The 18,810-nt window shown below is 34.3% G+C and overlaps 1 protein-coding gene and 1 long non-coding RNA gene across 2 annotated transcripts in view; one reads left to right on the top strand and one right to left on the bottom strand.

The window, feature by feature from the left end:
* Nucleotides 1-18,810, bottom strand: part of LOC117112394 (mutS protein homolog 5-like) — a 92,467-nt gene that overhangs the window by 32,270 nt on the left and 41,387 nt on the right. The window contains exons 4-6 of the mRNA XM_033255466.1: nucleotides 9,263-9,386; nucleotides 7,475-7,555; nucleotides 5,571-5,645 (exon numbers count right to left, since the gene is read on the bottom strand). Of these exons, the coding sequence (XP_033111357.1) occupies nucleotides 5,571-5,645; nucleotides 7,475-7,555; nucleotides 9,263-9,386 (280 nt within the window). The remainder of the gene's footprint in view (nucleotides 1-5,570; nucleotides 5,646-7,474; nucleotides 7,556-9,262; nucleotides 9,387-18,810) is intronic.
* Nucleotides 11,808-18,810, top strand: part of LOC117112398 — an 8,460-nt gene continuing 1,457 nt past the window's right edge. Inside the window, exons 1-3 of the long non-coding RNA XR_004446036.1 lie at nucleotides 11,808-11,923; nucleotides 12,831-12,930; nucleotides 17,529-17,531. This is a non-coding gene — a long non-coding RNA (uncharacterized LOC117112398). The remainder of the gene's footprint in view (nucleotides 11,924-12,830; nucleotides 12,931-17,528; nucleotides 17,532-18,810) is intronic.

Here is an 18,810-nt window from a genome sequence, read left to right as displayed (position 1 = left end):
ATATACTCCAACATCACTGGCGCATGGTAACAACCAACTGACTGCAGACCATTTCCGGTCACACATTACTCTCCATAACCCTCTAGTTCCGTCACCTCTGGATTCAGAGGACCTATAGTAGAATTTACACTAGACCTAAGGCGAGAGATGAAGATGCTTCTGCATAGCCTAGAAAAGAAATATCTTTGTGATAGCTAATTCAACACTATTGCTTTGAAGACAAAATCCGAGCATTTCAACACCTTTAAATGCCCTCTAAAGAACATATTTTTCTATTTTTTTTCTCCATATATTTGGGAGGGGTGTGGCCCTGAGTTGGCGTGGACCCATTGGCTCAGGGCCACTGTCTTCCATTTGGGATGACCTATTTCGTTTTTTCTGGCTAAACCTGTGGTCAGTGGTAATACAATTTTCAATGTAAACGAAAAGAATGTTCGTCTAATATAATTTGACATTAATTATGGTATCAAGTTACTTAGAATAAACACCTACATATCACTCAACATAACATTGTTTTTAAAATTCAAGGAAATTAATAGGAACATAATAATTGAAATGCACTATACTATTAGGTTCAAATTAATGTTCAAGGATTATTGTCAATCATATCCCTATTCATAATTCATTTCTTTTGTAAATTAATTTAATTTTAGATGCATTATGAAAATGTAATGAAAAAAGCTTTTGAAATTTCAGACTAGTCTTGCTTTTTCACCAATATGCTTTTGTGGTGTATAAATGATATTGCATTTGTTTCTAAAATGTCATACAGTAGTTTTAGGAGCATATTAACACAGCAAGTCAAGTAAAGGTGTATGAAGAGTATATGAAGTCTTAATTTATAGTATAAGTCAATTGATTCCTACAGTTGACAGAATTGAATATAAATATCACCTCATCCAAGGAGGTATGATACAGTACATTGAAACATGGAATTTTTTATTTTATTTATTTATTTATTTATTAATTTCGGGTATAAAATTTAAAAATACAAACTGGCAGCAAGAGCTGAAATAGGTTGCATTACAACAACAAAAATATTACAAAATTACAATATAAGAATTTACAATATATAAAATTTACAGGATAAATTCAAAAGGGAAATACAATAAAATTAATTAAATTAAAATTCATTCATTAAGCTACAAGAAAAATAATTTATCCAACTACTGTATACAATTAACTAATTTTTCATTGTCATTACCACTAATACTGTATTAGTGGGACTGTAAATACAGACAGATGTACAACTAAAATATGGTGGAACCGATGAAATCCCCACACAGCAGCACAATTAACTTGAAAAAAAAAATGCCAAAAGACAATAGAAAAAAGTCATTGTTGCATGGTAGGTTAGATTGGTGGATTCCTGAGCAGCAGGAATACGTGTTAATTCACTTGTTATACAGGTGGAGTTTATAAGCAGTGTCTATCACGCTAGTACAATGGTTTGTGTCTGAACATACCCTTAAACACCTTGTAGGAACTCGTCGTGATCTCAACTACTGTATGTGAGAAGTTTACGAATACACAAAAGTTTAGCACGGTAAAAAACATCACAATGATTGACTCAATAATCAGAAATAATCTTAAGCGGAATCCACTAGGCTTCCAGCAAAGCCTGGAAAGATTCTCGGTTAATTCATACATCCTTGATTGTTGCTCAAAAACAAAGGAAATCACGCAAAGAAGCCCAGGATATTGTTGTCCGAGAAATTTCAATTCTGACAACTGACCTCCAGAATTTTGGTCCAACTTACTGACAGATACAAATGTCATATATTCCATATAATACATTATTTAATAGGCCTTCAATATGATTATAAAACAAATTAATCCTAAACAAATTATTGACTCAAATATATTGAGTGTGTACAAATGGAGTGAGAAAAAAAATATTATCAAAGCATTTGAAACTGCGGTATTGCTTCGGTCAATCGAGATGAGTTTGAGCATAGGTTTGATTGATTTTGTCCTTCGGCCAGGCACCTTACTCACTTGTCTCTCCTCACATAGAAGTAGTATTAAATATGCGAAGGGCATGAAATTAATTTACTCTGGTGCTAATCTAGCTAAGAATACTTGCAAGAGAGGGGAGGCGTGCAAGTTGCGGATAGCACAATAAGAAATTTATCGAGTGACCAGGGGCAATAATAAAGTGCCTAAGTCGCTAAAATATGCATTGTACAAGTCCACCATTATTGTTATTTGTATAGCAAAAGCGTGAATTTGTTGCTAATAACTTGTGCAGCAATGATATACACTGTATTGTAGCTGATCATGCACAAATGCAGTTTGACTTTTACCAGCTTGCAGAAGTTTTCAAAACAATCAGCATGAAAGTGTGCTAATGTGTTCCAAAAAACATTAGAATACAAAAATTGTTAGCGGAATGTGCTCGAGACATTTATAAAGGTAAAACTAAATCATCAATAGGAATCTATTGATGATTTATCTATTGATCTATGACGCAGTTTAAAAAAAAATTTATTTGTTATTGCTATGAATGATGATTGGTTATAGAGGGCGCACACACCAAACAACGCACCAAACAATAAGAATAAAAAAATTGTTAGCGGAATGTGCTTGGGACATTTGTAAAGGTGAACCTAATTCATCAACAGGAATCTACGTGATGCGGTTTAAAAAAAAAAATATTTGTTATTGCTATGAATGATGATTGGTGATAGAGGGCGCACACACCAACCAAACAACGCGCCAAACAATAAGAATTAAAAATTTGTTAGCGGAATGTGCTTGGGACATTTATAAAAGTGAACCTAATTCATCAAGAGGAATCTATGTGATATGGTTTCAGAGAAAATTTTTTTGCTATTGCTATGAATGATGATTGGTGATGATAGAGGGCGCAGATACCAAACAAGGCATCAAACTCATATAGAAACTTGACATTGTGTACCTCACTTTGGCCCCTCAAACAATTAGTTTCTTTTGCCTGTGAATGCAACCCTCATTAAACTGCAGATCCGATCCAAGTTTACGTACTTTATTTGATCTATCCATACTTGTGCACCAGAGATACTTATCTTACGCTACAATGGCATTCATCCAGGTGTTAGGTAATGTAAATGCAAATCATGATAAATGCCAAAAAATGGATTTCAACTCACAACAAAAAAATCTTGGATTAGTCAACAAAGTGGCTGGGTAAAAAAAATCAAACTGATAGATAGCGGTATTTCTACAATATAATAAATAATTGCTCAATCCAATTGTGCATTTTTAAAAATCTAATTTTTCAAAAATTATTTTGGTCCTATATCAAAATTTATTTTATTAAAAACATTCTATATGTATTTGGATTTTCCAGGGGTTTTCCCATATTATATGAATGAAAGTAAACCTTTTTAAAGTACAACGAAACAAAAAATGAGTCTGAAACTGGTAGTTACAGATGCTTTAGTGAATCCCAGGTTCCTGCAAGCAAATCCTGGATTTTGGACAAAATCCAAGATTTTTGTTTCTCACGACTGAAAACAACTCCACTTCTTAAGCGTCTTAATGAGACTAATTTTATAGCATTAATGTCTATCCTGTAACTGAATTACATGCAATTGGATATAAGAGAACTAAAAGATTTTAAAAATTGGCAACTGATCTGAAAGCCTCGATAAAAAGGAGGCGCCATAGAGTGCAGAACTGCAATAAGAATTTGATTCTTGTGAATTTTTTTTCAATTGGTGTGTTAAAATCAGTGGTGTTGTCAGGATTGATAACAAAAAGGCAGAAAAAAATGTTAGGGTGGGAAAAAAGATAATATGAAGCCAAGAGTCAACCAAGGGCCATACCTTTATGGATGGAAAGGGAGGTTTGGGAGGGGCCGTCCTGTGGAAGTTTGGAAGGGTCGTCCTGTGGAGGTTTGGGAGGGCTATCCAGCAGAGGTGGAAAGCTCAGACCCGGCACATATTAGAGACAGAATATGATTATCTTGAAAATCCTATACTGTAACTATATAGAAAAGTGTGAATGTATAAATATGTATGTTCATTTTCTATTCAAATGCTTAAACTACATCAGTCACATTTAATGTAAAACAATGTTCAAATATATATTAAAAAGAAAATTATTCAAATTATCACTTATCAAATGCTTTATAGTATATTACATTAAAATTATAATTTCAATTAATACTACATTTACACTAAGCACGATAACGACATGAAAACACGACAACTACGTGATATATATCCGATCAGTGATGAAGAACATAAATGACGCGATGATATGTCGTTGTGTCATTATCATGTCTAGCGTAAATGTAACTCTATAGAATGGATAGATCATCAATATTATGCAGGAAAACCAAAGGAAAAGATATGAAATTGGTGAGGAAAACCTCCCATCATACTAAGATTTCAGTGAATATAATGCTCTAAAGTGAAACAGTGAATTTCTTAGAGTAGGAGAGGGCCGTCGGTTAAATAATATTCCCCCTCCCACCCCTTTATATATATTCCAACTCATTAGCTGTTGGATGCCACATTACAATATGTTGCTTTTCTCCCTCAGACATGCCCACACCGCTTTACAACCTCAATACAATTCATTTGGCTTTAAATCACGTTTTGCTATTTATCTCGAAAGCAATCTGGCAAGACTAATTCTATACAGATGGCACAGTTTCTATGAAGCTAACTAACTCCATACTGCAGCTTACTGTAACATTTCAAAGAAACAACAAACAATGCACTGGCTTTTCAGTTAAATTCTAGATAATAGATGCTTCCTATCAAAATTGACATATAATAATTATTATATCGTATTTATTTGAATAAACACCTCCCTTGCTTATGCCCCTGGCATTTATTTTTTCCTCAAATTAACACCCCACATGTGACTGTAAATAAATAACAATCAGAACTAATTCTCAACACATATTATTTAATGTTCTACTCAAGTAGAATTACGTTTATCCTAACCTGGTTACGATCAATAAGTCTTTATGATCATGAAATCAGGCAGGCCATTAGCCAGGGTCTTCCAAGGGGGGTTTCTCTGGATGTGGGATCTAGCGAAACCCCTGAAGCCAGAGGATTTCTGCATTTCATAATTTTTGCGTCTAATAATGCTATAAAAGCATATGTTTGAAAAATTTCTACAGTATAACATTCCATCTAGATTGGTCTGCAGTGCATTAGTTGAGTTTGAGGACTTGTTTGAAAAATTCAAAGGGAGACGGAGGGGTTCGCCAGAAAAAAAGGGAGGTTTGCAAAAAAAAGTGGGGGGGAGAGGGGGTTTGCCAGAACCATAAAGTCGGGGTAGGCTTATACCCAAAAAACTACGGTATCATAACCGCCTAAAATATGCAGTTTTCGTCGCACGATGGTAACCTTAACGTTAACGGACGACGTCATAATTTATCCATCTTTGCGTTGCGGAGTATGTTATATTCAGGATTTACGTGCTTGACGTACGTTATTTACAGGTTTGCAGATGCATATTTTGATTTGTTTACAAAAGGGGTGGAGCTATCGTGCTGCATGTTGGGTACTAACGTGATGGTTAAGGTTAACGAGCGGCGAAAACTACTTAATAACAACAAATCTTACCAAAGTCAATACTGGGCAGAATGTGCACTCTACCTGTTTGGTTTACAACAGGCATATCAGTCACTTCATTTGTATCTGAAATTAAAAATATAAACATTAAAAATTATAAAAATGAACCTACAGTCACAGACCATGCCCATAAGCAACTCAGCATAATGACGCCGCTAGTTATGAGTTATTCTCTTACCTACCTTTACCTTTAAATTGCTACCGAGACATTATAGAAGAATCGGCCATAATTCAGGGTCTAGGTTTGAATCTTTGAAAGAATTCATAAAAATAAAAACCACTTTCAAAAGGGAAATTTTCGCAAAAACTTATAGAATTTAAGCAGCGCCTGGGAGAACAAAAGAGAAGTATATATTGCTGATTTTTCTGGTCGTTTTAGGAGGATAACATTAGCAATAATAGCAACAATTAACATCATTATGATACGTATCCCCAATTGGGGTATCCAAGCTGCTGTCAATAAAATCAAATTATGAGGTAGAGCCTACTAAGATATTAATAAATTTGATGCTAACTCTAAATGACACCTTCATCTGTCTAAAGACTCATATCAATTATCTATTGAATAAATGTATGCTTTGACAAATTGATTAAAAATTCAGATTCAATTTGTTCATTTTTATATTGAAATCACTCAAAGTTGTTCCTTAATTTCCCCAGCCAACGACTAATACATTTTGACAAATTGTGAACTGTGATCTGCTTTACAGGTGTTTCCTCATTCAAAAAGAAACAGTTGTTCTTAATATTTATTTAAGTTTATATGCGCATCAACATAGGATGCATTGTATTTCAGTTATGTGCAATTCCCTGAGGAGCAAACCAGTTCACCCCTCACATATTTCTTTGAACACATCATTGCTGGGAAAGGACCTCAGGATGGTGGGGATGAGGAGATACCTACGGTATGACACAACACCTCTTCTAGTGGACTAAGTGAGTAATTCTTGACTACAGTGCCACTCATAATCGTGTTTTCAAATTGTAAATATAACTAGATAAGATATAATTCACACATAGTACAGTTGACAAACTAGGTCGGAATTTTTTAGAATAAATAAAACAAATCCTAAAAACCCGGCAATCTTCATCAAAACACAATAATCTTTAATAGAATACTTTTCTTTCAATGTATTACTCTAGATCTTTATTTACAAGCCGAAGATGTACGGTTTGATTATCCAGGTAAAAAAATCATAAAATAAACAGACAATCTGAATTTTATTTTTGAAAATACTGCCAGATTTTTGGTTTTTTATGTGAACATGTCACAATTATATTTTATTTATAATTTTGAAATAACATTCTTTCCTATTATAATTAAGCATTGAATAATATTTCCATTTATGATGCTTATAAAAATGATGACGATGATGACAACAAAAGCGATGACAACAGTGGTGATGATCGTTTAAAAACAATATTGTCACATGAAATGATTTAAACCTCAAACCTTTTGATATTATTCTTTGGCTGTTCTACCAACTGAGCTATGTTATTCTAATCATGGACTCACGGTAAATTGTATTGAACATCTAACAATTGTACAAACGTGTCTAAACGTGTAATCAATTAACCATTTAACAGGGGTGGAGTAATGAGCTAATGGTTTCAAATATGAATAAACGGGTGACTAGTGCAGCTTCTATAACAATATTTTTGGACGCATTAGGATAGCTTTATCGTAATACAATAGAAAACGCGTCAGAATGTGATTCTGTTGTTAGGAAATTGGTGTAGATGACACCTAAAAAGTATTGTATTAAATGAACAATAAACAGATACAGGCAAATAAAATATTCATTAGTTATGGAATGAAATAATAGTAGACAATTTTGACATTTTTCGTAATCTGCTTATTGCCTTTAGTATGTATTATTAAACATCATATTTACCTAATGGCTGTATTACTTTCAAAAACTTCTCATCTTGTTTAGAGCTGACAACAATACTGACAGGCTCCACCTCTTGACAGACTGTGAATAAAGAACATCATCTAGGTAAAAAAAAAATATTAAACTTTGGTGTAAATAACCCATTAGTATTTAGACTTACTGTAGTTCATAACCCATCCATTTTTGTATGGATGGATGGATGGATGATTGGATTGATTAATGAATTGGTGGAAAGATTGATAAATAGATGGATAAATGGATATAGGAGATGAATTGATGGATGATACATGTGGATGCATGCATGCATGGATAGAAGGAATAGATGATGCATGGATGGATACAAGATGGATGCGGATGGATACAAGATGGATGTGGATGTATACAGTGGATATATACAATGATATATAATGATCCATGTAGATCAAATGAAGGAACTTTTATACCAGGAAACATCTTGTGAAGAATACTGTCTGATTCAGTCAAATATAGCGCACCGACAGTGAGTTGAGCACAGACAGTGAGTTGAGCACCGACAGTGAGTTAAGTATCGGCACAGATATAGTCTGTTTCAGATTCAAACAACGATTGCGTCAATACATATTTATCTCACTCTTTATTTCAACCATGATTGATCTGTAACTATTTCTGATTATAAAATTTATATAAATTCATACAAAATCCCAAGGAAACTAGAAAGAACACCGTCATACATAGACAGACAAGTGTTATGTTATGTTACTGAAGTAATTGGTGATAAATATGGACATGTTATGTCTGGTACAATATCAAAACTAATTGGTTTTGATACAACCGAAAAAATTGAAAATTCTATTAAAGCAATTCAAGGGGCGAGAAAAGGTATAGGTCATGAAGAAAATTATACACATCAAGAATTTCCTGTTATTTAATCCTTGCTTATAAATAATGTTACAGAAGGGTGGGTGATGAGGCGGTAATGAGTGGTTAAGAGTGGCATATGTTTCTAGTCAATGGCAGTACTGTTATTTATTGGCGGTAAAATATTTGGGTTTACTTTATTTTATTGGTAATATATTGGCAGTATGTCATTTTTTAGAATTCAAAATAATTTAGTCTCTATGTGCTTGTGTTAAAAATCACCTAAAATCACCATATTTTGCGAATTAGCACCCCTCAACTGATCATCGAGCCCCCACACTTCACCTTTTGCGCCCCCATTAGCCAACCCCCCACCCCCAATTCAAAACTTCTAGATACGCCACTGGTCATTATATACTGAACCAATAGGGAACTTTTGTTTTGAGTGACAATGTGATCTTCGAACGGATTCACTCACGCTTGAAGGTCCTACTTGTCCTGTGACAAGGTAGATTGGGCCAAACTCGACAACGAAAACTAAACGTCTTAGCATGCGCAGATGATTCCAATATTAGTAATGTTATTACGTTCTAAGTGCAATCAAAATCATACAAAATATGCAGCCTCCTCCACTCATCATCATTGTCATTTCATTTCGTGTTTGTTTTCCTATTTCCAGACTTACACATGGTTCATGGTTGATAGCCTACTACTATTCCATATTCATTACGCTTGGTTCTCCCTGATGTCTAACTCCGCTAGGTCCTTATTAATTCTTGCTTGCCATGTCATCTTTGGAAGATCATCTGGTCTTCTTTCTGGCACATTCACTGGGTAGTATTCCACTCCACTTCACATGCCCAAACAATCTTCCAAGTATTCCTAGTTATAGCTAATTTACCCAGTCATTTCCTGTCAAATACCTACAACTACTGTAGATGGAAAGCTTACCTCGTTTTAGTATAGTGAAATTGACTGTTTCCGGGATATCTAGCATTAGGTGTAGCTGAGATGTTCCGGAGTCATAGTATGCAACTCCTAATAGTCCACTATGCCAAAATACACTCATGTACTTCTGTAATAGTGAAAAAATGACATCAATAAAAAACAAAACACTATTGATAACATCGACAAAAGCTCGCACTAAGTTTACATCAAATCGTGCTTTGTTATATTAGCAAGAAATTGAGATGTCAAGGCATAAAGGGGGAGGGGACTCGAGACAGGCATATGTCCCTATATCTGCCTCTGCATCCATTACTCTATTTAAGAACATTTAATTTAATTATGTAGGCTGTCATAGCTATTTTGCAACAACCAAATGGTGATCGAATGGTCTTGAATTGAAGTCAAAGCATTTTTGGATAATGAAACCTTTAAAAATATTTATTGATATTTCATAATGAAAATATTAGTAATAAGAAACAAAAAACATGTTCAACAAAAAATATAAACCAAAAGAAACATACACAATAATTAAAATTGCAGTATCATATTTCCTATGACAATCACTCCACTGCCGTCCACATTGTTTTTAGCACAAAGCAACAATTTATTATGACCTTCGACCCAGACCAAGGAGACAGCGCACATTGATTACGATCTTAATCATAGGAATTGAGGATATTTCTTAGTTATAGAGGAAATAATTTGTCAATATTAGTTTATTCTATTGATAGTTTTAGATGATTTAGCAATAAGCGTCATATTGAAACCAAGTTAAATATATATCGACTCCTTTAAACGATAGCGGAAGACACGATCTTTGATGAGAATGATTGGATACATCTACATATTTGTCACTTATAATTTACTTAAAACTAAGAAGAAACAAACTGGAAACATCATTTACACATTTGTGTCTTGAAGACCTAAAATAAACACTGCGTTCAATTCAAGGGCAAGCTTCATATATTAACAGGGAAAGAACCCAATCCCAACCCAGCCCGTCTTGATCCTTATCTGTGATTATTCGAATGCTACTGTATATATCAGCAATGTATGGCTACTGACTCAAGGCCTGTCCAACAGTATCCTACTTAAGCACTGACCACTGATTACACAGAAGTCAGTAGTAGGAGCACAGAAAGGGAACCTTGTTCTTGCAGCTTACAGCCCAAAGGGAAAGATTTAGGGTGGGGGTATCTCGGCCCCGGCCTACCCCTTTTGAAAAGTTAAAAAAAAAAAAAATCAAAAAAAGAAAGAGAAATTATTGATCATCCAGAATGCCTCAGAGGTCATTTCCGGGCTAGAAAACAATTTTGAGTGGTCCCAGGATCCCCTTTTATAAAGTAAATAATAAACAAATTTAAAAAAAATAAATAAAGAGAAGTTATTGATCACCAAGAACGCCTCAGAAGTCATTTCCGAGAGTAGGGAATGCTCCATGCTACTATGGAGGGCCCAATGAGGCTAATTATAGGGGCCCTTATTAGGTATTTAAATACTTATTGTAAATTATTACATCACTCTTTTTCATCCTGCTTGTCTTGTCCTACCATTCCCAACCTTTTCCACTCCCCATCACTACGGGAAACTGTAAATTCATGGCCAACTATTAGAAATTCCTATTACAATCGATATGCAGTACACTTCTTAACCTATGCTAACACATAATTTGACCAGGACCAGTTCGAAGTCTGGCTCAAGGCCAACCACCAAACCAACCCAGTTTATGAATATAAGTATGAACCCTAAATGGAATGTCCTTCAATATTTCCTGTGAGTTAATGCCCCCTATAGTCTGTCAGTGACATTTACTGTTTTTCTGAATTTATCAGTGTAGGATTGGAGAAGAATCGTAAAGAATGATCAACTCCCTGAGAATGATAGAACAGTGAAGCATTCCAGAACTTTTCACTTGAAAGTAAAGAGGATTCGGGAGCAACAGGTAAATCAATCTGAATAAACAGTTTTGAATACATTTGAATGAATATTTGGAAAAACCACCAAGACAATAACTAGAAATATCATGGCAGAACCATAGAAATTAATATTGCCTTGGCATTGGCTTTTGAACATTTTAATTTAGGAATGTTTAATACACTTTTATTGCAGGAATAGAAGTACATAGTCTATAAATATATAGTTTAAAACAAATGCTTGACTTGGAGTAAATATACCAATGAGAGAAAATATACCAAGAACATAGCCTGTCTCTTATACACATCTAGATGTGTATAAGAGACAGCTCTTTTTCATCCTGCTTGTCTTGTCCTACCATTCCCAACCTTTTCCACTCCCCATCACTACGGGAAACTGTAAATTCATGGCCAACTATTAGAAATTCCTATTACAATCGATATGCAGTACACTTCTTAACCTATGCTAACACATAATTTGACCAGGACCAGTTCGAAGTCTGGCTCAAGGCCAACCACCAAACCAACCCAGTTTATGAATATAAGTATGAACCCTAAATGGAATGTCCTTCAATATTTCCTGTGAGTTAATGCCCCCTATAGTCTGTCAGTGACATTTACTGTTTTTCTGAATTTATCAGTGTAGGATTGGAGAAGAATTGTAAAGAATGATCAACTCCCTGAGAATGATAGAACAGTGAAGCATTCCAGAACTTTTCACTTGAAAGTAAAGAAGATTCGGCAGCAACAGGTAAATCAATCTGAATAAACAGTTTTGAATATATTTGAATGAATATTTGGAAAAAACCACCAAGACAATCACTAGAAATATCATGGCAGAACCGTAGAAATTAATATTGCCTTGGCATTGGCTTTTGAACATTTTAATTTAGGAATGTTAAGTCTGGGGCAGATGCAGGATTAGGTGGTAGCGGGTGCTGAGAGTCCACAACATCCCAATAGAGAATAAGGACCTCTAGGTGCCCAAAAAATGCACTCTCATACCTTAAAACTCTGCCCGCCAAACAGGGAGATCTCCGTGTTTGGTAACACAACGCATGACCACCAAACACAGATCTCAGTGTTTCAAGTTTTTTTATGGAATCCGATAGATGGGATAAATACCGACATGTACTAACAATTTGAACACTATATTCAGTCTGGACCATAAGTATTTCACTATTTGTTTGTTTACATTAGCGTAGAGTGGTACTGATTTACCTCCATGAAATCGCGATTATCTCAGCTTCGTTGTGCAAAATTGTATAAATCTCCAAAAGTGAGTCATTTTCATTTTACTGTTACAGGTCACAGATTGTGATTAGAAAAAATGTTCGGTACCATTGCAAAGCTAAAATGTTTGTAGTTTTTGTAGTATTAATTACATGTCAATCTGATCACATGCACTCCCAATGAGCTTCGGAAAAGTGTTAAAATTTTCTAAAATGTCAGGTGGTGGCTAATACTACTTTTTCAAACCCTGGCAGTCAGAATGTTAAAAACCGGTAATTCATATCAACAATACAATACAATTATTTTTTTTAATACAATTCAGGGGGAAGGGGTACAATCGCACCGTCTGCACCCCCTGCATCCTCCCCAGCAGATAGCATACTTTTATATACTTATGAGTAATGTTTAATACACTTTTATTGCAGGAATAGAAGTGCATTGTTGATGCGTAACCCATAGCTGGCGGATCATTGTGCTGAGTAGCATATGGGCATGGTCGGTGACAACTACAGTACCTGTAGAAAGGTGCTTAGTTACTTAATCTTCACATCATTCCACAACGATAGGGACTAAAGTAATTTAAACCAAAGCATTTGGGTAATCTATATGCTTCCACAACAACAGGGACTGAAATAAGCCAGAGCATACCATACTTTATACTTCCACTAAACACAATGGGTTTTTTAAAGTGTGTATGTGTAGAAGGGATCTCTGGCTTTAAGTTTTTAATCAAAATGACTTGGTGTTACCAACCAAACAAGCGCAACGTACTGTAGTTACAGTAGCTGCACCTCTGTCTTACCACTCAGTGAAGCAACTTGCCCAGATACATCACTCTGAGAATGGCAAGGCTAAATGAAGTGTCTTAAAAACACAACACATATCTGTTACTCTACATTGTTATTCTGAATCACACAACCACAGGAGGTACCGCTGTACTAGGTAAACTAGGGTTGTAGTTGGAGAAAACTGAAGGTGGCTGATAGATATTTTAAGGGTGGTTATGTGATAACATTGGTAAACTCTAAATAATAACAGTAAATTTTAAGGATGGAAAAGTGAATTAATAAGGGTTGGTGTAGGGCAATTAGCTTTAGACTGGGTGGCTCCACCCAACTCTGCCCACCATAACTACATCCCTGGTAAACATACTATATCCAGCAGCCGTATATTGCTGGTACCAAATTTCTTGACTACAGGCAGTACCTTAAATGAAGAAAATCTACCATTACCAAGAACATGGCTTGGTGAGAGTGCACCTAGAAAGTAGACATACCACGTAGCTTTACAATGTTCACCATGGTACCAAAGTGCTTGAATACTGGTGCTACTGCACCTTGGAGTCCTTAGGAGGTTGGCTTTACCCACCAGAACCAATACCTTAAAAGGAGAAAATCTACTAAGAAGTATTAAGTAAATTTGTGAAAGAAAAGGGAAAACATCCAGGTAGACCTACATGCTGGAAATGTAGAGCATTAGTGGAAATTCAGCTTGGTGGTTAAGGTGCTTGCCTTCCAATCCCAAACTCCTGGGTTCAAATCCTGTGACAGCCACAATATTTCTTTCAAACAACTACTGTAAAAACATCCCAACTACCTAAGCCTAGTAAATAAGGTTTATGAAGCATTTTATAATTATTTTAATTATTTTGATCTCATTTACTTAAGAGGGCCTCTGAACATCAGCTAAGCTAGAAGGGTTGCCCTCTATAAATATATAGTTTAAAACAAATGCTTGACTTGGAGTAAATATACCAATGAGAGAAAATATACCAAGAACATAGCTTGGTACAGTGTACTTAGGAGGTAAACTACTCTTGAAAAGTGAAGACACACCAGTTAATCTACTTTACTTGGTACACTGCTTGGTGTGGTACTGAATCATGTGAATACTTGGGTAACTACTGTACTTGAGAATGTGTCATGTCATTTGAAAAATGTGGCAAAAAGTAATACTGTAGTAAATTAAATTAGTCAAAGAGCAGAGGGCTATAATGTTAATATTTAATGCTAGGCAGCAGGCCAAAGATGAAGGCCCACCCAATAGTTATGTTTACCATCATAATCAGAGCTGAGATGGGAACAGAATATAGTGGCAGTATGCCCTATAAACCTACACGATGCCCCACAAGCTGCCTTTGCCTCTTTACTTTAAACTCCATCATCTCATTGGCAGACTACGCAAAGAATACAAGATGATTTATAGGTTGAAATTACAAAAGGATATTTGGGAAATAATATAAGTTGAACTTACCTAAGTCGAATCCAAAATGCCATTGAAATATTGTTTGACTTAGATAAAATTTGATTACAGATTGTTAATTAATGGAAATCACAACAATTTGGCATGTAAAATAAAATCGACTTAGAAATTATTCGACTTAAGCACAGTCGACTTAGGCCAGTTTAACTGTGTACTCACAAACATGACAAAACTTAATATCATATTTCTATAGTGTTAAAAATCATATATAAGTTAATTAAAATACTATATGAAATAATTAGAAATTAGAAAATATATCCTACAAATTATCAATAAAACTAAAAATAGAACACAGAAGATGATATAAAATAGCTTACTTTTTGGAGGACAAGACTGATGGTATATTCATTTTCATTAACATTTTAAAAGATTTTAATTTTATTTTTTAATTTAAGCTATTAAAGACTGATGGGTTATTAATTTTCATTAACAGTTTTTAAAATATGTATTTCATTTTTTAAGCTATTCAAGGTACGATTCAAATTAGTGTTAAACAATTCACCAACCGTTATGCAATAAATTAAATATTTATTGTAAAGATTCAATTTTGTGATCTTATTTTTACTAGCATTTCCCCTTTTTATCATTGGCCCCTTGGCTACAATCCAAGTTTTTTGCTCACGGATATTTAATTACGGGATTGACACAGTGGGGATTAGACCAGTATATGTGAGCCATCTTGCCCCTTCCTATCATCTTTTGTCCCTCCCTTGGGATGAACAATAGAACGCACAATAGACTTGCGCCGTCAGATGCCTGGCCCGACGACAGCAATATGACAGTTGGCTTACGATAGTGTAGCAGGTGCACGTTGGGCTATGCGTGGGGAGGAAATTAACGGGCTGCACAAGGTCTGTTTTGCTTACAGCCTTAAGTCTTCTAATTCACCAAAGTTCACTGATTCCAAGTAAGTTTTAAAGGTACAATAACACAAAATATTACATTAATTCCATTATTTATTCACAAAACTTCACTAATTTAACAAAAATTTAAAGGTACATTTACTCCAAAATGTTACATTAATATTAACCTATTTACTTGAACTTCTCCGATCCAAAGGAAGTTTGACGTAGGAAACTTGTAAAATTCATGTTTGTATTTTTGCCACTAGAATCTTGAACAGGCTAAAATGTTTCACATATTTCATCCACTCACGACAGTCAAATCAATAAATTGATGATGACAATCAAATTTCAGTTATTTTCTGCTTTATTGATTATATAAAAGTAATTTTATTATTAATTAAATCTAAGCTAATTAAAAACATAAAACGTGTAAAAAAGATCGTAAATCGTCATCATGAAAATATATTATGAGTATTATCTTCTGTTAAAAATCCTAAATGCCTGGCCTAAGTGGAAACTAACAAACACACAGGGGTCCCAAGATCTCCGCAAGTCACAGGAGTCTCAAGGAAATCAGGAAAGCCTTCCGCACTTCTGTGTACAGTATATTATTAAAGATAAAAAAATTATTCAGATATATGTGAATTATGCTACAAATATACCAATATGGAAAGAATCTAAAAATTACTAAACAACAGCCTCAAATTGCTTGTAATTGGTCACTCATTCCGGAAATGTTGATGGATGGGAGGGATGGTTGGAACTAATCTGTCATTATTAATCTTCTTTATTGTTTACAAATCATTTAATTCTATGAAAATAACATGCTATGCATGTCACAGGAAAGACCAAGATAGACGGGTGAAAGCCAAAATATGTAAATTGAACACGGCATCACCAAGGAAGATTACACAATAAAGCCAAGTACCACTGCGCCCGACGTACTTCTATGAAGAACGCAACACCACGATGCGAGCGCAACATGTCGTTTTTAATGACAATCAATATTAATCTAATTACTATACTTCATCATCACCTTCCTAATAGAGTACATTCGCACAATGCTAAATGTTATGCAGCACTGCTCTCTCCCTCTTTATTATTATCTTGATGTAATTTTTTTGTAAATATTACACCCACTTTAGAGATATTATTTTTGCATGTTCAAAGAAATTATATTACTTTTTAGGGTCAATAACTTGGCCTATGGTCTCTTGCCTGCATCTGTCAAAACAGATTTGTGTAGGAAGGAAATAGACAGAAATAGTGAAGGCTTTGTTGTCAAAGTTAAGGTGGATTTTCACCTTAATTCCAGGTTGACCACTTGCCAAATAAAAAAAATCTCTTGCATTTAGAATTTCCTTATTAATTTTCGTCGTTATGGCATTTATTTCACAGAAACAAGCATATTTTAGTCCAGTTCTATCTCTGATTGCTTTAAAGATGTACTGTCCAAATACCAAAAAAAAAACACATAAATATCTTTTTTTGAAATTAACTTGCTCATTTTTTTTGATACATACAATTATTGACTTTTAAAAATGTGTTTGATTTCAAAAGTACTTTTTATGTTTTCTTGTAATTTTCAAGTCAAGGAACAATACAATTTTAAGCGCTTCTTTCATCGATTACAATCTAAATTTTTTAAGTCTGATTTTTATTTTGAAAAAAAAAAGCCACAAACAAACCAACAACTTTAAAATGAAATTTGACATGAAAAGTACAAGATATGATAAACCAATAAATTTGCTCTGTAAATTTACGTTATGTATTATTATATTTATTATCATTTACATATTTACAATCATCATAATTCCATCTAGTCTTGTTTTATAGATGTTATAATAGCAATTGATTTATCATGTATTTTCTTCAACAATTTTTACAGATTCTAACAATTCCGGTTAGGCTTGTATTTTTTTTTAAATGTTGATGTCTGGGATATTTTGGAGGTTTTTGTGATTACAGTAATTGAATAATGGATATTCTTGGAATACTTCCCGAAAATTGGAGGAGGTTGTACTTTGCTAGTATGGAACGAATGACAGTGGATATAAAGTTGCAGGCAGTTGACATAGTCTTCAGATTGTAAAAAAACAAAAAGATGCACCTTGAATATTACTACTGTAGATTGATATATAGGGACCTACAAATCAAGCACAATACCTCAATAGAACATCAGTAGAAACAAAATTACACACAGACTGCCAGCATACTGCACACACAAACAAAAGTATATTAACCAACTATAGGTTTTCAATAAATACGACTAAAATGTAAGAATTTAATTTTCCTGTGAAGGTTTTCAAAAAGCAAGCCAAAATATGAATGCATGTTAATTTCTTCTTTTTATTCGCTTAATAAAATGTGTTGATTAATTGTTCAGCTGGTTAGTATCGGCAAAGACTTTGACAGTTGCTAATTTTTTTCAAAATCTCTGAAGGGTCACACTAAGTGTTAGCTTACTTTCCCCAAATCCCTAGACATTAGCCTCACACTTATACCTTGCATGTAACATGATCCAGAAATAAACTGGAATTAAATTTGGTATTAAAAAGCCTGGTTTCTATTGGTGATAATGATCTAGAGGAAATCAAGAAACGTAATATTGGTCCTGTAGTGTTTAAATTGAGAACTCTGACACAGTGTGGCGTAACAGCTATGGGCTCTCACATGCTTAAGCCAAGGGCCCCATGTCTTAAGGGGGCTTTGGGATATTTGTCAGCAGAAAGCAGGGCCTTTTTAATGTGTAGATTATAAACATAAAAAAACTTCCTTAGAACATGAAATATTTCAAAGTGGGTGGGGCTTTCCCCAAGGTAGTAGGGCCTGAAGAAGTCTTAGCCAGGGGCCTCAGACCTCTTTGTTACTCCACTGCTCTGACATGAATGATAGATGATTTATTGATTGAGTATCAAATATTCTCGCATATAATACTTATACGTGCAACACATACAAATTTTTTATTTTTAAATCATGTTTGTCTTTATCTTACGTATCGTCCAATATATGCAAATTAACTACTGAAATGAAGCTGCTAACTGTTAGTTATGAACACAACTAATGCAGGGAAATAAGATTTTATATAACATTTTGCTTTTATTTAATCATCATCAGGAACAATGCATATATACATAGAGACAAAATTATATATATATATTCCAATTTTACTAGAAATCCTAATTAATATGCATTTATTTAAATGAGGCAATTATCCAATCCAATTTTTGGTAGATGCAATATCAAGTCCATAAAGAGCAGTAAAAAGTAAGAATTCTGGCAATGAAACAGAAGGGGG

Source organism: Anneissia japonica, unplaced genomic scaffold (genome assembly GCF_011630105.1).
Source record: "Anneissia japonica isolate Jap-2015-1 unplaced genomic scaffold, ASM1163010v1 scaffold3735_len701357_cov177, whole genome shotgun sequence".
Lineage (NCBI taxonomy): Eukaryota > Metazoa > Echinodermata > Crinoidea > Comatulida > Comatulidae > Anneissia > Anneissia japonica.
The sequence above is the reverse complement of the archived record's forward strand: the minus strand, read 5'-3'. Positions and strand labels throughout refer to the sequence as shown.